General features: G+C 41.4%; 1 protein-coding gene across 8 annotated transcripts in view; it reads right to left on the bottom strand.

The window, feature by feature from the left end:
• The window catches only part of MYO9A (myosin IXA), a 189282-nt gene that overhangs the window by 109625 nt on the left and 68332 nt on the right, over positions 1-11325 (bottom strand). For 4 of the 8 annotated variants that reach the window (XM_065688147.1, XM_065688149.1, XM_065688150.1 and 1 more), the window contains exons 4-7: positions 10479-10541; positions 9105-9204; positions 6353-6409; positions 2384-2484 (exon numbers count right to left, since the gene is read on the bottom strand). In XM_065688147.1, the coding sequence (XP_065544219.1) occupies positions 2384-2484; positions 6353-6409; positions 9105-9204; positions 10479-10541 (321 nt within the window). The remainder of the gene's footprint in view (positions 1-2383; positions 2485-6352; positions 6410-9104; positions 9205-10478; positions 10542-11325) is intronic. The other 4 variants (XM_065688148.1, XM_065688151.1, XM_065688152.1 and 1 more) reach the window with 2 other exon arrangements.

The following is an 11325-nucleotide window of genomic DNA, read 5'->3' as shown; positions in this document are numbered from 1 at the left end:
ATGCCACCAGCTTGTCTGGACAAGACACCTTCGCCTCTCCAAGCCAGGCCTTCCTTATCTCTAAAATAGCCATACTGATCCTTTATCATGAATTACAAGGATACTATTATAAATATTTCACTTCTGTAACTGCTTCCACGAAGGTGAACCCCAATTTTTTGCTATAAACAATCGTTTATAAAGTATGGTAATACTTAAAATGTCCTTCCTTTCTTTACTCAGCTGAAGGTTGTTACTTATTCGTGTTAGAGCCATACAACACCAAGCGGATCAAATCTGTTCGCATAGCAAAGAATCCTCTGTATTTTCTGACAAGCAAACTCCACTCAGAAATACAAGAACTTGTGTGCCAAGAAAAGTTATTGCACAGTAAATCAAAAGTGCGAATTTACTGTGACATCCAACTCTGCTCAGTCCTGACAATTACTGATTGCCTCGCTCTGCCAGTTAAACTCCGTTATTGCTCCCTAAGCAGGCTTTAGAAAGCCCCTGTCGTTCAAACCTGATTCTGGAAAGATAAGGAGGCATGCTGACATGGAACAGATTGATGCTAGAAGTGGGTGTATCCATGTGAGTGGAATGGATAGAGAAAAAGCAGTCTTAATTTCATAACTGATTTGTTCCAAGGATGAGCTTATGGAAAAGATTCACACAAAGGCTGAGAAAATTTGGACTGTTCAGCCTGGAGAAGAGAAGCTGTGTGGGGACCTCAGAGCAGCTTCCAGTGTCTGAAGGGGGCTACAGGGATGCTGGAGAGGGGCTCTTCATCAGGGACTGGAGTGATAGGACAAGGGGTGATGGGTTCAAACCAAAACAGGGGAAGTTCAGGTTAGATATAAGGAAGAAGTTCTTTACTGTCAGGGTGCTGAGGCGCTGGCCCAGGGTGCCCAGAGAAGCTGTGGCTGCCCCATCCCTGGCAGTGCTCAAGGCCAGGTTGGACACAGGGGCTTGGAGCAAGCTGCTCCAGTGGAAGGGGTCCCTGCCCGTGGCAGGGGTTGGAGCTGGAGGAGCTTCAAGGTCCCTTCCAACCCAAGCCAGTCTGGGGTTCTATGATTCTCATCCGGGTGAAACTTTCTTGGTGGAGCAGAAGGCAGAACAACCTCTCACAGTTAACTGCTTCTAACTGCTGGCTCAGATACATGTTGAAAAGCAAGGAAAATGGTGCTTAAAAGCATAGGAGGTAATCCACCCAGTCCAGAAGAAAACTCAAAAAAAAAAAAATAATTATATATTAGAACCTTAAACGTCATTTACCCCAGGTGATGAATAGGGTTTCAAGTGCCATTAATACAAAGCAGCAATTCTCTCTTCCCACATAAACCTCCAGATTTCAGTCAAAAAGGAACCATATTCATTAAATTCTTGTTTGAACATTTTAACTTAAAAAAGCACAAGATTTCTCACTGTGCTCTAGCTACTGATGTGATTTTCAGCAGTACTTGGGATGTCAAAATCATACTCACTTTGAGGTTAATTCTTCTGCTAAATTCATTCAAACCTACTCAAGACTTTCAAGCCAACAATCAACATGAGAGGAATTAATTTATGGTTCTGGTTGAAGACAACCCTCATACGAAGCACATAATTCCTTGCAGTCAGCGGAAGGCGCTATTGCAACCTAACCACTTTTTCAACCAGCACTTCCAGTGAGTTAGTGTATGAAGGCCAGTTGGAAATGAGTCTACAGAATCAGGAATCATATCCAAAGGATTAATTATGACTAATAATCAGGATTTCTGATTAAAGCGGGATCTGGATTCATGACATGCAGAGTAAGGCATGACAATTCATGCTGTCAACTTCTTGCCAATGCTCCATTTGCATAAAGACAACTGTTAACTACAGTAACAATGGACAGTTTGCTGTATGAATGGTCAAGTGGTTCAAATGGTCTGGGTTGGAAGAGACCCTAAAGCTCAGCGAGTCCCAACCCCTGCCACGGGCAGGGACCCCTTCCACTAGAGCAGGCTGCTCCACGCCCCTGTGTCCAACCTGGCCTTGAGCACTGCCAGGGATGGGGCAGCCACAGCTTCTCTGGGCACCCTGTGCCAGCACCTCACCAATTATTCCTTCTCACCAGTCTGATATGTTGCATAGAGCACCACAGTTATGTTAGCTCAAGTCAGGTAAATTATCTCACTGATTATGGAGGCTGGTGAGGCCCTGGCATAGGTTGCCCAAAGAAGTGGTGAGTGCCCCATCCTTGGCAGTGTTCAAGGCCAGGTTGGACAGAGCCTCGGGTGACATGATCTAATGCGGGGTGTTCCTGCCCATAGCAGGAGGGTTGGAACTAGATGACCTTAAGGACCTTTCCAACATAAACCATTCTGTGATTCTATGATTAATATAATATTCAAGCTATTAATATGGAAACTAAACTCACTGTCTGCGAGTCTTGGGAAGAAACCCCACCATCTCCATGGCTAGCTGTAAGCGCTCAAAGTCATGCTTCAAGTCCTCCCCTTCCACAGAAAAGCAGTCCTGCTGGGTACAAACAGCACAAGTAAGCATTGAGAGTCATTAAGATGAGAACAGGTCCAGATGGCCAAGTCAACACTTCATAAATATCATTTAGTGATCTCCATGCGTTTTATCAGCAACTAGAACATTTCCAAGCTGGCACTGGGAGATGAGATATCCAGAAGGTCCCACTGACATTATGGGGAGTAACTGTGGCTCATTACACCCAACACCCAGCCCAGGGGGACTCACAGATAAAGCAAGAACCACACATGCAACATCACAAAGGACCAGGATTATCTGCAGTGGGAAGGCAGATTTTTCTGCCTTTAAATAGAGGAAGAGAATGTACAAGTTGGATTTTTGAAAATATTCTTTTTTAAAGTTTGATTTTTAATTTTTGTTTTATTTTTTAATTGAAATGAAGCTTTTGAGGAGAATCTGCTTGTACAAGGACTCTAGGGAAAAGCTGACCAGAGTGCAAATTTCAACACAATATTATTCATCACATACACAAATGGTTTTCTCTGTACTGCATTTTCATCCAGCACAGTGAGACAGTCTTTCAAAGGACACTACATCTCCTCCGTAAATCATAGACCGGTTTGGGTTGGAAAGGACCTTAAAGACCATCCAGTTCCAACCGCCTGCTGTGGCTTGGTTTCAATAGCCTGACCTCAGAGAGCACTGTGTTGATACGACTTCTCCAAAATCCAGTTTTAATAGTGACTTCACATAATTCATGTAAGATATCAGCAAATTAAGGCCTGCAAAGGAAAGTTTTATATCTGCTTTTCACAAACTTTATTCTAAGTACCACGAAGTTTTCTAAAAATGTGAGCACTGAGAGAATTTGAAACCCACATTTTCTATTTCCATGTCTATACAGGTTTATGTGTGTGAACAGTTGGGGTTTTCAGGTAATCCCAACCTGACAGCACTCACTGATACGTTCATGAAAATCCAGTGACATTCTGGACCCAATAAATATTGTCCTGCACCAATATTTAGGGAACCTAAATGCTCCTTAAATGAATACATAAACTCTTAATGCCAAGTTCCTTTTGCTTTGGCTCACCATGGGATGATTCCGACTATCCCCTCTCACTTCATAGCTCATCTTTAACACTTTCTCCCATTGCTGCCTATAAAAATTCCCGGTCTCTGAATCAAAATGAGTTTATTGGGCATCATATGACACAGTGCTATTTTAAACCTCCAAATATTTTACTAACACTTAGACAGAGACTTTCTACAGGTTAATCCAGACAGGTTAATTAAAACCTACAGCTGCAGATGCAGTGACGACTGATTGAGCAGCTATATCCACATATTTTCTTCTGGTCATTTCCCTGTAAATCAGATTTACCCCCTGAGCAAGTGTGCACAAACTTTAGCCCAAAACTTCTGGCCAGGTAATTCTGGAAGTCAGCACTAACCAGGGTTATGTGAATACTACAGTGAACACCATTAAACAGGTACCAAGTAGTCATAAGGTGACAACTGTTACTTGACAAGACACTTGTACTCACTTACAGTACATAGACTAAATCATATATACACAATATATAAAGTTCTTTTATAGCAGCAGCTTTGTGCATTCCACATTGAAAGCCTCACAACTCTACCAGTGATAGAGTTCTTCATTCCACTCCGTAGCATCATTACAGCAGTAGGTGATTAAAGTGAGAAATTCTTATTTAAGATATGTATTTCAATATAGGAGAATCCTCACAACTGCCCTGTCCCCTGGACTGAAAGCCAGAGAGGGTCAACTGGTCAAGAAAACATTTCTTTATCAATAACAACTTAATACTGCACAGACAAAGTGAATGTAGAGATGCTGAACCATAAAAAAGCATGCGCAGCATCAATGAACATCAGGTCTTAAATGTAACAAGAAAATAACATGCCTGCGTGTGACACTTCCACCTTTTATTAATAAACGATTAAAAATTACCCTTTTTAGGAGATGTATAAGGTGTTTGTCTGTACATATTATCCAAAGGAATGCAGCAAAGACCTCTACACTATGTATCAGTAAGATCAGCAGGCATGAGCGATGTAGTTACACCATGAAGTATCAGGGTAAGAAGATGTCCTTCCTAAACTCAACCTTGGCCAACCAGCCAAGCTTAAGTCATAAGTCAACAGCAAAACCCCACAGACAACTCAGAAGTAGCATGATCTATGCTAAAAGCAATTTAATTAATACATAACAATTGCCAAACACATTAATCTGCATGGAAAGGCCTTTTTGCAGTTTATCTGCTAAGAAGTGGATGCTTTCTGTAGTGTTTCAGCCCTGTACTGGTTCCTAATGGATGATCAATGGATGATGATTATAAAAAAAAAGGAGTTCCTTTGATAGTAGGGCAGACAACATGACAAACCCATGCTCACAGACCAAACTTGTCATTCACATTCTGCTGGGGCAATTACTTTCCCAGAAGAAGCAAGTCCCCTGCTTACTGTCATCACATTGGAGCAATCCATGGACTTCTAGGGGAAGTTCAAAGAGGATATTATTAATAGGTTCTTTCTAAAGCAGATTTCTGCAGGGGGTTGAGTCCATGGTTATGAGGAAAGGTCCATGGTATGTTTAAGAGTGAATCAGCTGAAGCCAAGATGTGATTTACCATCAGTATTACCAAAAATGAGCCCAAGAAGAATAAAATACAAGCAAATTGCAATGGCACGCAGTTTTGCTGTGCAAAATAAGGACCTATAACATCGTAACCCCTGAGCTGGCAGGGCATGATCAGCCCCTGCAGCAGAAAGCATCAAATCTGGGATTTGTTTCATTTTGGAATTCCACCGGTGAGTTGTCCTAACCCATTCCTTAAGAGATTCAGGTCTTTGCAACTTCGTAAAGTGCATTGAGATACATGGAAAAACATCTGCTCTTCACTGCCCACTCCTGTAGGACCTCTCAGGATGCTGATGTATTAATGATGCCAACATTTTTAAACCCTGAGGTGTTAAAGTCCTTTTCCCTCTCCTCCTCCTAAGGATTTTGCAGCGAAGTCATGCTGTTAAGATGCTTATTTAGCCCAAGTGAAACCCAGCTCCCTTCACACTTTACCTCTTACTGTTCCAGATGCATCAGCTAGAGTTCAGAACCATTAAGCACACGGCAAAATGAGCAGGAACAACATGCAGCTGATGTGAAACATGCTTCCCCATGCCAGACAAAACCAACAGAGACCATCATGGGACACACAGACACCCAGAGCACGTCACCAACTGAAGCCACTGCCTCCAACTCGGTTACACAGGAGGAATGGGGAGAAGCTTCACCATTCCCTTTTTTGGGTTGATCCATTTGGAAAGGATGATCACATCACCAGAACTATTTTAGGAGGAGGGCTGGGTTTTGCATTCTGAATAATACCAAGATTTGATTTTCTCCCAGATGGCTGAGGGAGATGTTTTGGGGTTTGCCTTTTTTTTCTCCCCTGGAAGCTGGCGAGCAGATACACTGCTACAACCACCATGAACCGATGGGTTTCAAGAGACTGAATTCCTATTTTATCACAAAGGAATTTCAATTTTCACATTGCTGTTGTATCACAATTTCTATAAATCATCACATATTATATCAAGAAGGAAGGAAAAACCCTCATAGTTTGCTAAAACTAGATTACTATATCCAACTGTTGAAGCTTTCCAGATGGAAGGAACCGAAAAAGGGCAAGGGAAACACATCTGTATTGTCATGAGCTAATACACAAGCAACACCACTGCAGGGCAGAGGAAGGGAGCGGGTAGTTAAAAGGTCAAATGTAATTTGACTTTGTTTTCTGCTCAGGTCTCGGTGCACCTAACAAAATCAAGTGAGCAGCAGCAGCCCTACACCAGCAACACAGAAGACACAGGTACTTGTACTGACCGGCTCAGAGTCATAGCAATAATCATCCCAGCTCTGTCTGAGGGGTTTCTTTGTCATCTGAAAGCAAGGCAGACTGGGTTAAGTAGTGTTCAGACCAAACAGAACTCCCACTAACCTGCTCTTTAACCAGGGCAGCAACGTCAACCTTCCAAGTAAAATAATTGTTGTTATTCTGGATAGTCACTCCTTACTTTTGTTTTGTTTTTAAGCTAAGATTTATCATGCTTTTGTATTCATGGTGCTCTGATTCCTGCTTCCTGTGTTTTCAAGACATATGTTTTATAGATTTTAAGATCTTTTTCTCCACGATTGGAGAACCCTTTAGTTTACCCAGAGCTGAAGAGCTATTGATGTAAAAAAACCCACTGAAGACCAGAATTCTTTGGTTTCTGCTCTCAACCTCTGCTCTAGACACATGCAAGTGCTGCAAAAGTGCAAACCTCCAACCAATTAGAAAGCCACACTTACAAGCTTTGTAGTAATCGATATCTTTATTTCCAATCAGACAGAGATGGAGTTGAGAGAAGCCAAAACACGTGTCAGTGACCAGTCCTAGAAGGCAGAGACCCATCGCACCAGAGCTCCTGATGAGCTCAAACTAAGGGTCTAATCCTGCAAACCACTGCTTTCAATATGGTTAAATGTGAATAAGTCACAGAGAACAGTCAGCAAGTTACAGGGTAGGCAACAGAAGGTTTACCTGCCGTTGGTATGAAATATGGAGAAGCTGTCCAAACTCAGGGGATTAAAGTTGGGGTTTTTTCCCAAACCTGATCCTTGCATTTACAGATCAACAAAAAAACCATCCCATTTTGGTGAAATACCTGAATAGATTATTTCTCACCTGCAACGTAAAACACACGCTTGCTCTGTGTAACATGGCATGAGCTGAGGAAGCAGGGAGAAGAAAAATAATGCTTGACCCAAGGACCAGGTCAGCGCTTGACTTGAGGGGCCCGGGTCAATATTTTCTAGCTTTTCCATTTTACTGTTTAATTTGTAGTTACACACAGGTTCACTTCTGAGCTCATTCTTGGCCTTTTTAAAGGAAAAGGGATTTCTCAAGCACACATTTAAGAAGCTACTGCAAATGCTCAAGGGTTATTTTACAATTTTGCCCCTTTTATGGTTCCAAATTTTCTTTTCCTATTCCTCCACTACCTCTTTTCCCTTCTTTTTCCTTGTTTTCCTTTCTACCCTTTGCCTGTAGGGCACAGGAAAGCTGTCACCGCAGTTTTAATATGAAACGATGCCCTGAACACATCTAAAGGTGACATTTCCCATGGTTGTCAGTGTTAAATGAGCTCTTTAACACTAATTATTAAAAATATTAAAATCATTGTAATAAAATCCCTAAAAATTCAGGCTGTCACTACTGTCCAAACACTATTCAGGCAAGTTCAGAGTCTGCTTCCCTGAATCACAGGATGTAGCTCAGCATCCTTCTCCGGCCTACTCGCCCACAGCATCTTAATTTAGATTAAAATACATGTTTCAGCCTAAATGATCTCACTTTTACTGGTTCTACACTCTACATGGATTTATAATTCGACTTGAAATATGAACACCCTTAAAGTGCTATTAAAACCCCAGAAGGACTCTAATTAAAAGCAATGTTTTCAACAAACAGAAAACTATCGGATTGCCCAACAAAACCTGTGAATCCAAAACATTGGATCCAAACGATCTTGGCTCCTTCCCACTGCAAAACAGCAGCACAGATGGTCGAGCAGATCCCACCACGTTCTCCAGCTAACGCCTGAGGCACAATGAGGGCAAGCAAAAAGTCTTCAGCTCTGAGTATGTTACTCATCTGTGTAAATTTCCTGATGCTGCTAAGAGTGGGTGGGAGTTGCTAATATCACAATACATTTTGGCTTGATAACCTGCTTTAGAAGATCTTTACAAAGCCCCGGGTAATTGAGGCATATTCCAGCATTACATTCTATTTCTAGGAAGACTAAAGGCTATCTGGGTTGAGTTGCACATACAAGTTTCTCCCCTGTTTATGGGTTAAATCACGTTCCAGCTCCAAGAAAATGGCAATTAGTTAAAAATCCAGTTATAACACGACTACTCTTCCACTTATTCCTACTCCTTTTTTTCTGTTTTTGAGCAAAAAGCAATAAAATCCTCATTCACCAGCATCAGCGGACAAGCGCATCTTAAACACCTGCAGTAAATCACATTTTCCAAACTATGAGCTTATTGTGCCGTTGGTAACTCCTCACTCATTTTTAATTCCCACATTTTCGGTGGTTGCTGTGGTTTTCTTGAGATTAAGCTTCTAGTGTTAAATTAAAAGGACCGTGCTCACTGCCAGCCATGGAGCTACAGGATTATTAGGACTACCTCGTGCAAGGTGTTATACCCTGAAGAGCTACTAGACTCATCACACATCTTCCCCTTTTCTCCTTCTTAGCAGACAGATGTTAATGCCTAGATGACATTCACACACATAACAGGTAAATCGTTACCATTTCTGCCTTTAACAATTAAACCCACACTGTATTTCATGCTTCCCAGCTGGGGGACAGAAATGGAAAATACCCATGTTGATATTTTTCTGTCATATTATCAGGTGTTCAGATTGCCAAAGCAGAATTATTTCCAATGAGAAAGGCCGCCTGTCAAGCATTAAGACAATCCATTTCTTAGTTGTCTACTACTCCACACATTTTCTTTATTAGCATTAAATATCAGCAGTAGAAAAGGCAAGACCATGTAATGGATTCCTGTATAGTATTCCCACCTGGTTGAGGTAATGATATTCCTCAGGCTGCTTCAGATGGAATGCTGATCTCTCTTCCTCGCTTGCTCCTGCCAGGAGGTAATAAAATACATGGTAGTTCCTGGTGACAAATAAAAGAAAGAAAGATGTCAGACTTCAAACTAAACAGCAGTGCTCAGCAGAGAAGCGCATGTGAACCTCAGAACCGGATTTTCCAGCTTCCAAACTCCAGCCTAGAACACTGGAAATGGAGTCACTTTTACATCACTTTGCCGTGATGTAAAAGATGAAGTAATGGAGAATGAGAACCCTCTTTTTCATCCAAGGACATCCACTGGCCTAGAATGTGCTTAAAGAATTCCTAACTGACATCATCACTTTTTCCTTCAGAAACATGTGCAATGCCTACATACTGATTAGAATCAAACCAACATATTTCCTTGCAATGCAGAAATGATGATGATAATTTTTCATACCTTATTATCATCTAAAAAGCAATGATTTTGCAGTTGCAGTTCCATAAGACAGTGGAAAAAGCCTCAATTTTCATGACTACTCAAATATTCAAAATACTTGAATATCACTAATACTAAACCCACCCCAGTGACACTTGTGTTTCACTTCGAGACAGCTCTAGCACAGCTTAACACTAAAAGCATAGCAGCATTTCTAAACTTAAATCTTTGCTTTTATGCTGGATCTTTTCCAAAAGGAACCAAGTTTAATCATCTTGAAACACCCAAGAGTACGTTTGTTGAGGTTGAATGTGCTATTTAACGTTGGGATAAACTCATGAGCATTCAAGAAAACTTCTCATACATCTGTCTCAAAAGGGAAACAAAGAAGTGCCAAACGTTCAAAGACAACCAGAAGCAGCAAATTCATTTAAAATGAGAGTAATAAGCGCTGAGAGAGAAGTATGTAATAACTCAGATGTTGCAATTAGGAAAGAACAATGTGCTTACATTTGTGTCTATATAGTTTTCGCTTTCTCTAGAGGCCCTTCTGATGGCTTCAACGTGTAAAGAACCGTAAAACAGAACTAAAATACCATCTCCCCCCCCGCCCAGTTCTATATTAAATAGCTTACAAGTTGCACAAGGAAACAAATGGTATGTAGTATTCCATATGATATGATTCATGAAGAGAATGCAAAATATAAGTCAAGGACCATCAATAAAATAAGGGAGTTTGTTTTCCCTGGTTAGCACATTCCTCCCGAAATAGCAAAATATAAAACGTATCATTTATCTCTGAAGCACAGGGTTAGGACCATGAAATTCCTGACCCCCTCGGGCCAGCTTCCCTAAAAACAAGGGGTTAAGCTCTCAGTGCCACGCTATCGGCACACAGAGAACTCAAAACCAACCCTGTGAGCAAACTCCAGGCACCTACCGTTCATTGTGCTCCTGATAGACTAGTCTTGATTTCTCCAGGAGGTACTTCTCCACATAAGCTCTGAAAGGCCAAAATAAAAGCATTATTCATTGACCCAATATTTAACTGAAATGAACGCAGCTTTACCTGGACTTTTCAGGCTTGGTACGCAGAGAAATCCAAAGTTTTAGCCTTGTTTCACTTAGTTATATAAATTTCTTCCTAGGCAGAACAAGCCCAATATTATGGTTGGCTTTTGAGGTTTTTTTGGTTTGATACAAAGCCAACACTAACTTGGATATGAAAAACATGATCTCAGATGCATTAGCCTATGGGCAGGGAGCACAGGGGGAAATGCTGACAGCAACCAAGACTCTTGGGTACCTACTGAATCCAAAGCCAGCAAAATAGAACTGCTTGCAGATCAAGCATCTGCACACAGGAGACAGACCTGGGTGCAAAGGTTTGCAGGATCACAACTAGCTGCAGCATGGCCCCCCAGGTCACCATTCCCTCTTCCAGAAGAGGCACTTCCCAACAAAAAACCAGGCTGTAAACTCGCGGCTGCAGTTAAAAAACAAACAATTGCAAAAGCCCCTGACTGGAGTTTACATTTTCTCCTAAGAGCCTCCACAACGAACATGCTTCATTTGTATATTAAATACTTATTTTCAAGCTTGTAGAGCTAAAACAAGCTTCAACAGGCTTTTTCTTCCAAACAATACTAACCAGTAATGATAGGGATTTAGAAATCAGAGTTTTGATGACGTAGCTGTGCTTTTCCAGCTCCAGAGGCCCAGTGACGTGGCCATAACATTAGCAGCCACATATGAATCAAGAAACCCACTGAACATCAGGCATGGTA

This window comes from Lathamus discolor, chromosome 8, assembly GCF_037157495.1.
Source record: "Lathamus discolor isolate bLatDis1 chromosome 8, bLatDis1.hap1, whole genome shotgun sequence".
NCBI classification, from domain to species: domain Eukaryota; kingdom Metazoa; phylum Chordata; class Aves; order Psittaciformes; family Psittacidae; genus Lathamus; species Lathamus discolor.
Note: the sequence above shows the minus strand (reverse complement) of the source record. Positions and strands in the feature narration are given on the sequence as shown.